This window comes from Phyllobates terribilis, unplaced genomic scaffold, assembly GCF_046119375.1.
Source record: "Phyllobates terribilis strain yellow unplaced genomic scaffold, ASM4611937v1 Scaffold_130__1_contigs__length_5004896, whole genome shotgun sequence".
Lineage (NCBI taxonomy): Eukaryota > Metazoa > Chordata > Amphibia > Anura > Dendrobatidae > Phyllobates > Phyllobates terribilis.
In genome coordinates, this window is record NW_027362890.1 from 3,200,616 (window position 1) to 3,218,205 (window position 17,590).

Genomic DNA, 17,590 nt, shown 5'->3' on the forward strand with positions numbered 1-17,590 from the left:
CTCCGTACCCCTCGTACACGCATGGCTCTGCTCCGTACACCTGGTACCCACGCGACTCCGCTCCGCACACCTCGTACACACACGGCTCTGCTCCGTACACCTCGTACACACGAAGCTCCGCACACCTCGTACACACGAAGCTAAGCACACCTCGTACACACACGACTCTGCTCCGTACACCTCGTACACACACGGCTCCGCTCCATACACCTCGTACACACACGGCTCCGCTCCATACAAATCGTACACACACGGCTCCGTACACCTCGTACACACACGGCTACGCTCCGTACACCTCGTACACACACGGCTCTGCTCCGTAAACCTCGTACACACATGGCTCAGCTCCATACAAATCGTACACACACATGGCTCCGCACACCTCGCACACACGTGGCTCTGCTCCGCACACCTCGCACACACGCAGCTCTGCTCCGTACACCTCGTACACGCGCGCTCCGCTCCGTACGCCTCGTGGCTCTGCTCCGTACACCTCGTACACGCACGGCTCCGCTCCGTACCCCTCGTACACGCATGGCTCTGCTCCGTACACCTGGTACCCACGCGACTCCGCTCCGCACACCTCGTACACACACGGCTCCGCTCCATACACCTCGTACACACACAACTCTGCTCCGTACACCTCGTACACACACGACTCCGCTCCATACACCTCGTACACACACGGCTCCGCTCCATACAAATCGTACACACATGGCTCCGTACACCTCATACACACACGGCTACGCTCCGTACACCTCGTACACACGAAGCTCCGCACACCTCGTACACACATGGCTCAGCTCCATACAAATCGTACACACACATGGCTCCGCACACCTCGCACACACGTGGCTCTGCTCCGCACACCTCGCACACACGCGGCTCTGCTCCGTACACCTCGTACACACGGCTCCGCTCCGTATGCCTCGTGGCTCCGCTCCGTACACCTCGTACACGCTCCGCTCCGTACCCCTCGTACACGCAGGGCTCTGCTCCGTACACCTGGTACCCACGCGACTCCGCTCCGCACACCTCGTACACACACGGCTCTGCTCCGTACACCTCGTACACACGAAGCTCCGCACACCTCGTACACACGAAGCTAAGCACACCTCGTACACACACGACTCTGCTCCGTACACCTCGTACACACACGGCTCCGCTCCATACAAATCGTACACACACGGCTCCGTACACCTCGTACACACACGGCTACGCTCCGTACACCTCGTACACACGAAGCTCCGCACACCTCGTACACACACGGCTCTGCTCCGTACACCTCGTACACACATGGCTCAGCTCCATACAAATCGTACACACACATGGCTCCGCACACCTCGCACACACGTGGCTCTGCTCCGCACACCTCGCACACACGCGGCTCTGCTCCGTACACCTCGTACACACGGCTCCGCTCCGTGCGCCTCATACACGCGCGCTCCGCTCCGTACGCCTCGTGGCTCTGCTCCGTACACCTCGTACACGCGCGGCTTCGCTCCGTACGCCTCGTACACGCGCGGCTACGCTCCGTACGCCTCGTACACGCGCGGCTACGCTCCGTACGCCTCGTACACGCGCGGCTACGCTCCGTACGCCTCGTACACGCGCGGCTACGCTCCGTACGCCTCGTACACGCGCGGCTACGCTCCGTACGCCTCGTACACCTGCGGCTACGCTCCGTACGCCTCGTACACCTGCGGCTACGCTCCGTACGCCTCGTACACCTGCGGCTACGCTCCGTACGCCTCGTACACCTGCGGCTCCGCTCCGTACGCCTCGTACACCTGCGGCTCCGCTCCGTACGCCTCGTACACGCGCGGCTCCGCTCCGTACGCCTCGTACACGCGCGGCTCCGCTCCGTACGCCTCGTACACGCGCGGCTCCGCTCCGTACGCCTCGTACACGCGCGGCTCCGCTCCGTACGCCTCGTACACGCGCGGCTCCGCTCCGTACGCCTCGTACACGCGCGGCTCCGCTCCGTACGCCTCGTACACGCGCGGCTCCGCTCCGTACGCCTCGTACACGCGCGGCTCCGCTCCGTACACCTCGTACACGCGCGGCTCTGCTCCGTACACCTCGTACACGCGCGGCTCCGCTCCGTACACCTCGTACACGCGCGGCTCTGCTCCGTACACCTCGTACACACGCGGCTCTGCTCCGTACACCTCGTACACACGCGGCTCTGCTCCGTACACCTCGTACACACGCGGCTCTGCTACATCCACACTGTAAACCCCTCCTGACCCCACACATAAACTTCAGCTCATCCAGCACCATGACAACCAGCACAGCAGAGTCCTGCATCCACTGAGGCCCCTGATCATGTGACCCCTGACTCCTCCCCTCCTGTGACCTCATCACAGCTCCTGTGCGCACACAGCAGCCATATATGTGGTGGCGGCTCTGCAGGTGGAGGTATGTGGAGACCCCATTACTGGGCACAGGGGGCATTAACCCCTTCAGCACGGAGGCTCTTTTGGGGTCTTGTGTTGCCCCTTTATAAGAATCATAAGGTTTCTGTTCTGTTTCCTGTAATAGATACATACGACCCCACTATGGAGACAGGAAGGGAGGAAACGTCTTGTTCTCAGAGTACAGGACCCCCACAGTGTAATGCCCCCATAGTACCGCCATCCCCCCACACAGTACAATCAGAGGCATAACTAGGGTCTGATGGGACCCGTTGCGAGATTTCGGCCACCCCCCCATCCTGATATATACAGTGGGTATGGAAAGTATTCAGACCCCTTTACATTTTTCACTCTTTGTTTCATTGCAGCCATTTGGTAAATTCTAAAAAGTTCATTTTTTTCTCATTAAAGTAGACTCTGCACCCCATCTTGACTGAAAAAAACAGAAATGTAGAAATTTTTGCAAATTTATTAAAAAAGAAAAACTGAAATATCGCATGGTCATAAGTATTCAGACCCTTTGCTCAGACACTCATATTTAAGTCACATGCTGTCCATTTCCTTGTGATCCTCCTTGAGATGGCTCTACTCCTTCATTGGAGTCCAGCTGTGTTTAATTAAACTGATAGGACTTGATTTGGAAAGGCACACACCTGTCTATATAAGACCTCACCGCTCACAGTGCATGTCAGACCAAATGAGAATCATGAGCACAAAGGAACTGCCCAAGGCGCTCAGAGACAGAATTGTGGCAAGGCACAGATCTGGCCAAGGTTACAAAAGAATTTCTGCATTACTCAAGATTCCTAAGAGCACAGTGGCCTCCATAATCATTAAATGGAAGAAGTTTGGGACCACCAGAAGTCTTCCTAGACCTGGCCGTCCAGCCAAACTGAACAATCGTGGGAGAAGAGCCTTGGCGAGCGAGGTAAAGAAGAACCCCAAGATCACTGTGGCTGAGCTCCAGAGATGCAGTAGGCAGATGGGAGAAAGTTCCACAAAGTCAACTATCACTGCAGCCCTCCACCAGTCGGGTCTTTATGGTAGAGTGGCCCGATGGGAGCCTCTCATCGGTACAAGACATATGAAAGCCCGCATAGAGTTTGCTCAAAAACACATGAAGGACTCCCAGACTATGAGAAATAAGATTCTCTGGTCTGATGAGATGAAGATACAACTTTTTGGTGATAATTCCAAGCGGTATGTGTGGAGAAAACCAGGCACTGCTCATCACCTGCCCAATACAATCCCAACAGTGAAACGGGGTGGCAGCATCATGCTATGGGGGTGTTTTTAAGCTGCAGGGACAGGACGACTGGTTACAATTGAAGGAAACATGAATGCAGCCAAGTACAGAGATATTCTGGATAAAAACTCTGGACCTCAGACTTTGCCGAAGGTTCACCTTCCAACAAGACAATGACCCTAAGCACACAGCTAAAATAACAAAGGAGTGGCTTCAGAATAACTCTGTGACCATTCTAGACTGGCCCAGCCAGACCCCTGACCTAAACCCAATTGAGCATCTCTGGAGAAACCTGAAAATGGCTGTCCACCAACGTTCACCATCCAACTTGACGGAACTGGAGAGGATCTGCAGGGAAGAATGGCAGAGGATTCCCAAATCCAGGTGTGAGAAACTTGTATCATTCCCAAGAAGACTCATGGCTGTACTAGCTCAAAAGGGGGCTTCTACTCAATACTGAGCAAAGGGTCTGAATACTTATGACCATGTGATATTTCAGTTTTTCTTTTTTAATAAATTTGCAAAAATTTCTACATTTCTGTTTTTTTTCAGTCATGATGGGGTGCAGAGTGTACTTTAATGAGAAAAAAATTAACCTTTTAGAATTTACCAAATGGCTGCAATGAAAGAAAAGAGTGAAAAATTTAAAGGGGTCTGAATACTTTCCGTACCCCCTGTATATGTATGTCCCTTATCCTGGGCCTAAACCTAGTATATGTCCCCCGTTCTGCCTCTGTTCTTTAGTGTATAGAAAAAAATAAACTATTACACTCACCAGGGGCGAACATAGAAGTGATGGGGCCCCATAACAGAAGTATAATTCACTCCCCATAATCCTCCATACAGTATAATGCACAGCCCATAGTCATACATGTAGTATAATGCACAGCCCATACTCATACATGTAGTGTTTCTACTCAATACTGAGCAAAGGGTCTGAATACTTATGACCATGTGATATTTCAGTTTTTCTTTTTTAATAAATTTGCAAAAATGTCTACATTTCAGTTTTTTTCAGTGAAGATGGGGTGCAGAGTGTATTTTAATGAGAAAAAAATGAACTTTTTGGAATTTACCAAATGGCTGCAATGAAACAAAGAGTGAAAAATGTACTGTTATACCAATTAAATATGTGAATAGAGTTGATATAGACCCAGTCTGCGTACGGGCACTCTGACCTCTCTATGCACCAGATTAGATGTATGTTATGTATTTATGTTTTGAAAAATCAAATAAAAATGATGTTGAAAAAAAAAAGAGTCAAAAATTTAACCCCCGAGGGTGGTTTGCACATTAATGACCAGGCCAATTTTTACAATTCTGACTTTCACTTTATGAGGTAATTACTCTGGAACGCTTCAACGGATCCCCCTGATTCTGAGATTGTTTTTTCGTGACATATTGTACTTCATGATTTTGGTAAAATTTCTTCGATATCACTTGCGTTTATTTGTGAAAAAAACGGAAATTTGGCGAAAATTTTGAAAATTTAGCAATTTTCAAAATTTGAATTTTTATGCCCTTAAATCAGAGAGATATGTCACACAAAATACTTAATAAATAACATTTCCCACATGTCTACTTTACATCAGCACAATTTTGGAACCCAATTTTTTTTTTGTTATGGAGCTATAAGGGTTAAAAGTTGACCAGTGATTTCTCATTTTTCCAACAAAATTTACAAAACCATTTTTTTAGGGACCACATCACATTTGAAGTCACTTTGAGAGGTCTTTATGACAGAAAATACCCAAAAGTGACACCATTCTAAAAACTGCACCCCTCAAGGAGCTCAAAACCACATTCAAGAACTTTATTAACCCTTCAGGTGCTTCACAGGAATTTTTTGAATGTGGAAGAAAAAAAATGAACATTTAACTTTTTTCACAAAAATGTTACTTTAGACCCAATTTTTTTTATTTTCATGGGGGTAACAAGAAAAATTGGACCCCAAAATTTGTTGTGCAATTTACCCTGAGCACGCAGATACCCCATATGTGGGGAAAAAACACTGTTTGGGCGCACGGCATAGCTCGGAACGTAAGGAGCGCCATTTGACTTTTTGATTGTAAAATTTGCTTGAATAATTAGCGGATGCCATGTTGCGTTTGGAGAGCCCCTGATGTGCCTAAACATTGGAGCTCCCCCACAAGTGACCCCATTTTGGAAACTAGACCCCCCAAGGCACCTATCTAGATGCATAGTGAGCACTTGGAACCCCCAGGTGCTTCACAAATTGATTCGTAAAAATGAAAAAGTGAAAAAAAAAACACTTTTTCATTTTTACGAATCAATTTGTGAAGCACCTGGGGGTTCCAAGTGCTCACTATGCATCTAGATAGGTGCCTTGGGGGGTCTAGTTTCCAAAATGGGGTCACTTGTGGGGGAGCTCCAAAGTTTAGGCACGCAGGGGCTCTCCAAACGCAACATGGCGTCTAACAATTTGAGCCGATTTTCCATTCAATTTGTTAGCGGACACCATGTCGCGTTTGGAGAGCCCCTGATGTGCCTAAAGAGTGAAGCTCCCCCACAAGTGACCCCATTTTGGAAACTATACCCCTCAAGGATTTTATTAAGGTGTATAGTGAACATTTTGAACCCAGAGGTACGACACAGAATTTGATAACATTAGGTCATCATATTGAATAAGTTGTCATTAGTCTTGAGCGCAAGTGCTCGCTACTTGAGTTTGCATTGGGTACTCAGGTATGCACCATGTACTGCGTGTGCTCGAGTGACATGCTCGAGTCCCCGCCCGGATGTTTCACGGTTATTAGATACCCAAAAAAAGACATGCGGGGATCGTTCGTGCATGGCAGGCAATCCCCGCAAAGTTTTTTGGGCCGTGAAGCATATGGGGTGGAGACTCGAGCATGTCACTCAAATACCCACGATACTCAATGCATACCAGAACACCCGATGAAAACTCAAGTAGCGAGCACTTGCGCTCAACACTAGTCGCCATATCTTCATCTTTTTTTCTTACTTTTGAAAAAAATCACAACCCTAACCCCAACCGTAACCCCAACCCCAGCCCTAACCGTAGCACAACCCTAACCCTAGCACAACCCTAACCTGAGAGTTTATTTTTTACGCCGTTCCTCATGCAGTATAAGTGATTAGACGACATTATTCTTCGGGTCGGTGAGACTACAGCGATACCAGAATCATATGGGGTTTTTATGACTGACAGCTGTCACACACTAAAAGTTTTTGCATCGCCATATTTTGAGAGCTATAATTTTTCCAGATTTTGGCAGACAGTCATGTGACGGCTGGTTTTTTTGCGGGATGACTTGACGTTTTTATTGTTGCCATTTTCAGGCACGTGACATTTTTTGATCGCTTTCTATTCCGATTTTTGGGAGGCAGAATAAACAAAAACCAACAATTCAGGAATTGTTTTTTTTTTTTTATTCTGTTCCGCGTGTGGTAAAATTGATAAGGCAGCTTTATTCTTCGGGTCAGTACGTTTACAGCGGTACCACATTTATATCGTATTTCTATGTTTTGCACTTTTACATAATAAAAGCAATTTTATAGAAAAAATTATTTTTTAGCATAGCTTTATTCTGAGAGCTATAACTTTTTTATTTTTCGGCTGATGGAGCTGTATGGTGGCTTGTTTTTTGCGGGACGAGATGACGTTTTCAGCAGTACCATTTTTATTTATATTTGTCTTTTTAATCACGTGTTATTCCATTTTTTTGGGGTGGTATGGTGATGAAGCATTGTTTTTTGCTTCGTTTTTTTTTTTTTACCCTGTTCACTGAAGGGGTTAACTAGTGGGACAGTTTTATAGGTCAGGCTGTTCCGGACGCGGCGATACCAAATATGTGTACTTTTATTGTTTTTTTTGGTTTTTTTTATAATAATATTTATTGATGGGTACATTATATTTTATTTTTGGTGGATTATATATATATATATTTTTTTTTACAATTTTTTTTTTTTTTTTTCACTTTCTGATAGTTTTTATACTTTATTACTTTGTCCCACTATGGGACTTTCACTTTTTTTTTTCTGATCGCCTGCATGGCACAGGAATGCAGCACCATCCCTGTGCCATGCCGGCTGTCAACGCTGGACAGGGAGAAGATTGTTTGGAGATGCACTGCGCATGTCCAAAAAATCTTCCTGATGTCTGGTGACCCGGATGTTGTCATGACGACATCGGGTCGTCATGGCAACATCCTGGAAGCCACGGCAGACAGCGCTGGAAGCCGGAAGAGGAGGTGAGTATCTGCGATCACCTCCCCTTGCCACCGCAATGCTGCGATCGACTTCGATCGCAGCATCGCGGGGGTTAATGTGCTGGGAGCGGTGCGTGACCGCTCCCTGCACATAGTACCGGGTGTCAGCTGTGACAATCAGCTGACACACGGCGGCGATCGCGCCCGCACAGCCTGTGTGCGCGCAAGATCGCCATGACGTACTAATACGGGTCTGGCTCTTAAGTCCCAGGGCACAGACGCGTATTAGTACGTCTAATGTTGTTAAGGGGTTAAAGGGGTCTGAATACTTTCCGTACCCACTGTATATGTATGTCCCTTATCCTGGGCCTCAACCTAGTATATGTCCCCTGTTCTGCCTCTGTTCTTTAGTGTATAGAAAAAAATAAACCATTACACTAACCAGGGGCGAACATAGAAGTGATGGGGCCCCATAACAGAAGTATATTGCACAGCCCATAGTCATCCATGTAGTATAATGCACAGCCCATAGTCATCCATGTAGTATAATAAACAGCCCATAGTCATCCATGTAGTATAATGCACAGCCCATAGTCCATACATGTAGTATAATGCACAGCCCATAGTCATCCATGTAGTATAATGCACAGCCCATAGTCATCCATGTAGTATAATAAACAGCCCATAGTCATCCATGTAGTATAATGCACAGCCCATAGTCCATACATGTAATATAATGCACAGCCCATAGTCATCCATGTAGTATAATGCACAGCCCATAGTCCATACATGTAATATAATGCACAGCCCATAGTCTGTACATGTAGTATAATGCACAGCCCATAGTCATCCATGTAGTATAATGCACAGCCCATAGTCCGTATATGTAGTATAATGCACAGCACATAGTCATACATGTAGTATAATGCACAGCCCATACTCATACATGTAGTATAATGCACAGCCCACACTCTTACATATAGTATAATGCACAGCCCATACTCTTACATGTAGTATAATGCACAGCCCATACTCATACATGTAGTATAATGCACAGCCCACACTCTTACATATAGTATAATGCACAGCCCATACTCTTACATGTAGTATAATGCACAGCCCATAGTCATACATGTAGTATAATGCACAGCCCATACTCATACATGTAGTATAATGCACAGCCCATACTCATACATGTAGTATAATGCACAGCCCATACTCATACATGTAGTATAATGCACAGCCCATACTCTTACATGTAGTATAATGCACAGCCCACACTCTTACATGTAGTATAATGCACAGCCCACACTCTTACATGTAGTATAATGCACAGCCCACACTCTTACATGTAGTATAATGCACAGCCCACACTCATACATGTAGTATAATGCTCAGCCCATAGTCTGTACATGTAGTATAATGCACAGCCCATAGTCATACATGTAGTATAATGCACAGTCCATAGTCCATACATGTAGTATAATGCACAGCCCATAGTCATACATGTAGTATAATGCACAGCCCATAGTCATACATGTAGTATAATGCACAGTCCATAGTCCATACATGTAGTATAATGCTCAGCCCATAGTCCATACATGTAGTATAATGCACAGCCCATAGTCATACATGTAGTATAATGCACAGTCCATAGTCCATACATGTAGTATAATGCACAGCCCATAGTCATACATGTAGTATAATGCACAGCCCACACTCATACATGTAGTATAATGCTCAGCCCATAGTCTGTACATGTAGTATAATGCTCAGCCCATAGTCCATACATGTAGTATAATGCACAGCCCATAGTCATCCATGTAGTATAATGCACAGCCCATAGTCATCCATGTAGTATAATGCACAGCCCATACTCTTACATGTAGTATAATGCACAGCCCACACTCATACATGTAGTATAATGCACAGCCCACACTCATACATGTAGTATAATGCGCAGCCCATGGTCCATACATGTAGTATAATGCACAGCCCATAGTCCATACATGTAGTATAATGCACAGCCCATAGTCCATACATGTAGTATAATGCTCAGCCCATAGTCATACATGTAGTATAATGCACAGCCCACACTCTTACATGTAGTATAATGCACAGCCCATACTCATACATGTAGTATAATGCACAGCCCATACTCATACATGTAGTATAATGCACAGCCCACACTCTTACATGTAGTATAATGCACAGCCCACACTCTTACATGTAGTATAATGCACAGCCCACACTCATACATGTAGTATAATGCTCAGCCCATAGTCTGTACATGTAGTATAATGCACAGCCCATAGTCATACATGTAGTATAATGCACAGTCCATAGTCCATACATGTAGTATAATGCACAGCCCATAGTCATACATGTAGTATAATGCACAGCCCATAGTCATACATGTAGTATAATGCACAGTCCATAGTCCATACATGTAGTATAATGCTCAGCCCATAGTCCATACATGTAGTATAATGCACAGCCCATAGTCATACATGTAGTATAATGCACAGTCCATAGTCCATACATGTAGTATAATGCACAGCCCATAGTCATACATGTAGTATAATGCACAGCCCACACTCATACATGTAGTATAATGCTCAGCCCATAGTCTGTACATGTAGTATAATGCTCAGCCCATAGTCCATACATGTAGTATAATGCACAGCCCATAGTCATCCATGTAGTATAATGCACAGCCCATAGTCATCCATGTAGTATAATGCACAGCCCATAGTCATCCATGTAGTATAATGCACAGCCCATACTCTTACATGTAGTATAATGCACAGCCCACACTCATACATGTAGTATAATGCACAGCCCACACTCATACATGTAGTATAATGCGCAGCCCATGGTCCATACATGTAGTATAATGCACAGCCCATAGTCCATACATGTAGTATAATGCACAGCCCATAGTCCATACATGTAGTATAATGCACAGCCCATAGTCATACATGTAGTATAATGCTCAGCCCACACTCATACATGTAGTATAATGCTCAGCCCATAGTCCAAACATGTAGTATAATGCACAGCCCATAGTCATCCATGTAGTATAATGCACAGCCCATAGTCATCCATGTAGTATAATGCACAGCCCATACTCTTACATGTAGTATAATGCACAGCCCACACTCATACATGTAGTATAATGCACAGCCCACACTCATACATGTAGTATAATGCGCAGCCCATGGTCCATACATGTAGTATAATGCACAGCCCATAGTCCATACATGTAGTATAATGCTCAGCCCATAGTCATACATGTAGTATAATGCACAACCCATACTCATACATGTAGTATAATGCTCAGCCCATAGTCATACATGTAGTATAATGCACAGCCCACACTCTTACATGTAGTATAATGCACAGCCCACACTCTTACATGTAGTATTATGGCCAAGGGCACCGTGTAGTCGCTGATTTAAAAAAACAGAACATTATACTCGCCTTCTCTCTGCTCCCTCGCAGCGCGGTGTCTTTTTTCTGGAGCTGCCGCTGACTTCAGCTACAAGTGACAGGAGAGCATGATGTTACTTCCATGCGCCCCCTAATGGCGTACATGCCGATGTCAGCTGCTGGCCTCTGATTGGTCAGCAGCGTGTATTGTGGCACTTCAGCTGAATGTCAGTCCGAGAACACATCCAGCTGAAGTAGGGGTCGGTCGCAGGAGCCACTGCGGTCATTAAGCCTCTCACTATAATGCTCTCATAGTACCTCTATTTCCCCACACCGTATAATGTTCTCACAGTACCGCCATCCCCCCACATACAGTATAATGTTCTCACAGTACCGCCATCCCCCCACATACAGTATAATGTTCCCACAGTACCGCCATCCCCCCACATACAGTATAATGTTCCCACATTACCACCATCCCCCCCCACATACAGTATAATGTTCCCACATTACCACCCCCCCACATACAGTATAATGTTCTCATAGTACCTCTATTTCCCCCCACATACAGTATAATGTTCTCACAGTACCGCCATCTTCCCACATACAGTGTAATGTTCCCACAGTACCGCCATCTTCCCACATACACTATAATGTTCCCACAGTACCACCATCCCCCCCACATACAGTATAATGTTCTCACAGTTCCGCCATCTTCCCACATACAGTATAATATTCCCACATTACAACCATCCCCCCACATACAGTATAATGTTCCCACAGTTCCGCAGTCTTCCCACATACAGTATAATGTTGTCACAGTCCCGCCACCCCCCCGCATACAGTATAATGTTCCCACAGTGCCACCATCCCCCCACATACAGTATATTACCAACATCCCCCCCACATGCAGTATAATGTTCCCACAGTGCCACCATCCCCCCACATACAGTATAATATTACCAACATCCCCCCCACATGCAGTATAATGTTCCCACAGTGCCACCATCCCCCCACATACAGTATAATATTACCAACATCCCCCCCACATACAGTATTATGTTCCCACAGTACCACCATCCCCCCACATACAGTATAATGTTCCCACAGTGCCACCATCCCCAATTTTATTTTATGTTTTAACACTTGCTTTTCTTTTTTTGGTGTTTTTCATGTAATATATGGAAGCCTACAGGAAAATGCTAAAAGAAACATAATATCCAGGAATAAAACCACTGTACATGGAGACATTAGCATCAAATAACTGTCTTGTTCTTACACACACGCTCTTATAAATGAGATCTAACGTGATAAAAGATTACAACCTGGGGAAGACGGGAAACATTCACATAGACGGTCGGTGATGATGTAGTCAGTGACGGACTCTGGCCAAATTTGTTTCTAGAGCCGCATTAGAAGATGAAGATGTCGTCCTCATCATGAAGTTGTTATTTCTCATGCCATGTGTAATGTATATGACGAGAATTAGCGTTATGGAAGATGAGTCTATAAGAAACGTATTCAGCTGCCGACTCCGAGGAAGAAACTGCTTGTTGTCTGTGGCCTAAAATATATAGATTTTATTAGTACGTCAGGGACAAAAGCAGAATGTTGTAAAATAATAAAAATACCATTGCTGCTTGGGTTTCTGGGTGATTCTTACTGAAGCAGTGGCCAACTTACCCAGTGATTGGAAGTATGGAGGAGATGTCTAAGTCAGCAATTCAACTTATGTTCCAGTCCATAAAAACTAGAGAACACAACATCTACACATTCTATCTCCTGATATATTTCCCCTTATTGTCTCCAGTAATTGTATTATTACACAGGATTCTTTATGATGTTACATCGGCTCATCTTCTCATTCAGGTTTCTACAATATCAGATCCTCTCAGTGAAGATCTTCTATATTAAGAGAATTTTTCTGAATCACCTATCAAGGATGGGCATGGACAGAGACAAGATGGCGGAGAGGATAATGCACCTCACCCTAGAGATCCTCTTCCGGCTTACTGGAGAGGTGAGAGATTCTGATGACGTCACGTTACATCATTCTTATCTATGGGAATAACAGATGGACAGAACTGGAGAGGTGAGGACTCTGGAATTGTCTGGAGTGAGATTTATTAATGTGTCTCTCCATAACCAGGATTACACAGTAATAAAGAAGACCTCTAGTGAGTGCTGTCAGGACCCTGTGTCTGAGGGATGGGGAAGACCCCTGAACCCAATCACAGGGCCTCAGTCTCACTTCCTGATACATAAGGACATCAATGACCAGAAGATCCTAGAACTCGTCTACAAGATGATTGAGCTGCTGACTGGAGAGGTGACACTGCTGGGAATGCTGGGACATTATACAGTAACGCTATGGAGGGATCGAGGGGATGACGGTATCATTGTATGTGTCAGGTTCCTATAAGGTGTCAGGATGTCGCCATCTATTTCTCCATGGAGGAGTGGGAGTATTTAGAAGGACACAAAGATCTGTACAAGGACGTCATGATGGAGGTTCCCCAGCCCCTCACATCACCAGGTAATAGACAGGACTAAATACACACGGCCTATAATTATCTGTATGTAAAAAATGAATTCAGTCCCTGTATGTGTTTCCTCCAGATCTATCCAGTAAGAGGACAACACCAGAGAGATGTCCCCGTCCTCTTCTTCCACAGGACTGTAAACAAGAAGATCCCAATGTTCCTCAGGATCATCAGGTAGATGGAGAGAAGGTGTCATGGGATCTCCCCTATGATGTGTAGACGGCTGTGAAGGTCTTGTGTTCAGTCTTGTTATATCCACCAGTATTATGTTTTATACTTGTGTTATGAGAATTGTGGAGATGGCTGGATTAGAGCTGATCATAGATGTGACTTCTCCATCTGTCTGTGACTTCTACAATATTTGTTTCAGGGTGAAGATCTGACCCATATTAAAACTACAGAGACACATGTGAGGGGTGATGAGCGGTGTAAAGAGGAGATTCCTACATATGACTACCCAGGTGAGTAGTGACCACTAAATGCAGAGAAGTCACAGATTCTTCTCAGTCACCGGCTGTGGCTGCTTTATCGGTGGTGTAGTCTGGCCGTATCACAATCGTGTGATCACCATTTTCCCTCTAGACCACAACATTTTCCTCCATCCAAAAATGTTCACATTACTTTGTGTAATTGTAAAAGTCCTTTTCTGTAGAACTTACAACCTGGAGATCCACCTGCCCCCTGGGATTAGTAGACGCTGACCGTTACCTGCCCAGGTCTGTAAACTACAAAGCCAAATGACAGCGTACGTAGAAAGTGCTGACAAGTGAGAAAATCACTTGAAGGAAAATATTCTGATGGGTCTGTAAGAGAAAGCGGAGGGTAATGATGCTGTTGGCTTCCTAGATCCCTGATATCTTATTGGATGAATCTACCTTCTCTCCCTTCTGTGCGGCTGAATGTGCTCATATGGTCCCTACAAGACCAGGTCCAGTCTTTCTGGCCAAACTTCACTTTTATGATCGACAACATTAAATGTGCAGTGAGGGCCAAGTGTGAATTTCTGTACAATAACAACGGAGTTTCCCTTTATCTCGACTTTTCAAACTATCTTCAAACAGGATTGTGATAGACTACATAAATAACATTACACCTGTGCCATGATACGTCTCTAAGCTGTGTGTGGCTGATGGCTGTAATATACATCTATTCACACCTGCAGGAGATGTGGTGGCATGGCTAGAGCCCTGGTTTCATGGATTCACTCCATGTCATAAATTACATTATGTTTCCATCCTAAGGAATTCAGATTACTGCACAATCGCTCCTGAAATGGGGGCACTAATACTTTCTCTACTCTTCTGGTCAGGACTCATCACACCTCCAATGGTCCACCATAAATGAGTGCAACTCCGGTTTAGTGTTGGAGCTCTCCCTTATATATACGTTGTTGTTGGGGATGTAACAAATCTTTTATTCTGTCTTTTTTACAGGTTCATTCTATATGATAGTTTGATTATGGTGGGATTGGCCTGAATCACTTATGTGACTCTGTAATTCCATGGTAGTCTTTAAAAGAAGGTCATCTCTGCACTATTATAAAAAGTTCTCTTTCAATGTCTAATATTTCTTTTTGAAATTTATCTGACAGGAAATATTGTCCCTTACGATAGTTTAGATGATGAAGAGCCCCCGAGCCCCAGACTCTAATTACCCCAGAGAGGTTTCACCACTAGTTACTCACTATTTACTGAGAAGACTGTTGAGTTTGATCATTTCAGTAGATGTGTTGTTGTCTATACTCACAGTTTTTGACTTCAGTAATCCTCTGATTTAACCCCTTCCCGCAGTCAGTTTTTTGTTCCTAATCAGGTTCCATTTTTCAAATCTGACATGTGTCACTTTATATGGTGATAATTTTGGAATTCTTCACAAAGGATAATAGGAAACAAATGGACCTTAAAAATGATTTCCAACTACTCTTGAATCTGACAGTCCCCTATATCCGGTTGTACACTACTGTCTGGGCACATGGCAGGGTAAGAAGGGAAGGAGCGCCATTTAGCTATTTGAATGCAGATCTTGCAGATCCCAGAGGAGATGGGACACAACATTTGCAGAAACCTTAATATGACAAAATGGCAGAAAACCATAGCAATAGAAATCCCCATAAAGTGACTCCATTTTGGAAATTATAACCCTCAATGAATTAATCTATAGGAGTAGTGACTATTTTGATTCCACGGCCATTTTCTGGACATTAGCTCACAGTCGATGTTGGAGAGTAAAAATTGCCCATTGGCCATTTTATTCCCCAACACATAGTGCCCAGATTGTGCTCCAGGAGACGCACACCGTAAATGAAGAGGGTTCTTCTCACTATAGTAATGCCAAATACATGGATGATAAATGTGGTTTGGACGCACTGCAAGGCTCAGAAGTGAGGGGGAGATCTGACTTTGGGAGAGCGGATATTGCTGGATTGGTTTATGGATGAGTAGTAGTTTTTATTGGTATCATTTTCATCTACATAACATTGTTTGGTGGCTTCTTATTCCATATTTTGGAGGCCGAATGCACAAACAGTTGAACACCACGATCCAATGGTTCATCCTATGAAGTTTTCTATTAGACTGTGAATTGTCATTCTGTCAATAAGTTGTGATTTCTACAGACATTTTAAGTAGAAATGTTCAAAAATATAAATTTCAATGATGTTTTATTTAAAATTAATATTTTTTTTTTCTTGGCAGATGACTGTACCAGGAGATCAGAGGGATAGGAGATTTTTATATCAGATGATCTTCAGATCCCACAGGATACAATTGAAGTGAATGCCATTACTCCAGATTTACCATCATCCCTTCCCAGCAAAGATCTGTCATCTGATCCTATGAAACAGGTCCTGTCTTCTGATTCATTACCGACTACTAAGCAAAGTCAAAATAAAAGAATAAGAATTGAAAAACGAACTGATCCTAAAGCAAAGAAGTCATTTTCACTTTCAGAAAATGGAAATAGTTTGACCCTCGAAAAGTCTATAAGTCAAAAAATACACACAGTGGACAATAGATTTTCGTGTTCCAAATGTGGGAGATGTTTTAACTGTAACTCAGTTTTGGTTAGACACCAGAGAACTCACACAGGGGAGAAGCCTTTTTCATGTCCAGAATGTGGGAAATGTTTTAACCGTAAATCGGTTTTGGTTATTCACCAGAGAACTCACACTGGGGAGAAGCCTTTTTCATGTCCAGAATGTGGGAAATGTTTTAACCATAAATCAGTTTTGGTTATTCACCAGAGATCTCACACAGAGGAGAAGCCTTTTTCATGTTCAGAATGTGGGAAATGTTTTAACCATAAATCAGCTTTGGTTAAGCACCAGAGAACTCACACAGGGGAGAAGCCTTTTTCCTGTTCTGAATGTGAGAAATGTTTTAACCAGAAATCAGATCTTGTTAGACACCAGAGAACTCACACAGGGGAGAAGCCATTCTCATGTTCAGAATGTGGGAAATGTTTTAACCTTAAATCAGCTTTAATTAGACACCAGAGAATCCACACAGGGTAGAAGCCTTTTTCCTATTCTTTTTTTTTTAATTCAGTAAATTTTTGAGTTTTTTTCATTATTTTTTTTTACAAAACAAGAAACCAGTACATACAATAATAAAATAACATACATGCATCTCTCCGATATATCCTTTCAGCTTGCCCATTACCGTCTGATACCTTGCAGTTACTATATCTTACAATTAACATTCCACATTCTTGAAATCTCTTATTAGCATAATATTGTAATAAACATTATAATCCTCTACA

The 17,590-nt window shown here is 44.2% G+C and overlaps 1 protein-coding gene across 1 annotated transcript; it reads left to right on the plus strand.

Annotated features, from left to right (window-relative positions):
• The first annotated feature begins 2,360 nt into the window (after nucleotides 1-2,360).
• On the plus strand, nucleotides 2,361-16,647 carry LOC141203912 (uncharacterized). The gene is made up of 7 exons (XM_073663884.1): nucleotides 2,361-2,421; nucleotides 13,158-13,308; nucleotides 13,438-13,617; nucleotides 13,701-13,824; nucleotides 13,908-14,005; nucleotides 14,202-14,292; nucleotides 16,525-16,647. Exons 1-7 carry the CDS (start codon nucleotides 2,396-2,398, stop codon nucleotides 16,551-16,553), a joined length of 699 nt encoding a protein of 232 aa, XP_073519985.1. The 5' UTR covers nucleotides 2,361-2,395; the 3' UTR covers nucleotides 16,554-16,647.
• Nucleotides 16,648-17,590: the final 943 nt, after the last annotated feature.

What these genes read in the sequence shown, in the direction of transcription:
- LOC141203912 (XM_073663884.1), top strand. Translation starts at nt 2,396, where the DNA reads ATGTGGTGGCGGCTCTGCAGGTGGAG. An exon ending in TTGAGCTGCTGACTGGAGAG is followed by an intron (nt 13,618 to 13,700) that starts GTGACACTGCTG and finishes TGTATGTGTCAG; the next exon opens with GTTCCTATAAGGTGTCAGGA. An exon ending in TCCTACATATGACTACCCAG is followed by an intron (nt 14,293 to 16,524) that starts GTGAGTAGTGAC and finishes TTTTCTTGGCAG; the next exon opens with ATGACTGTACCAGGAGATCA.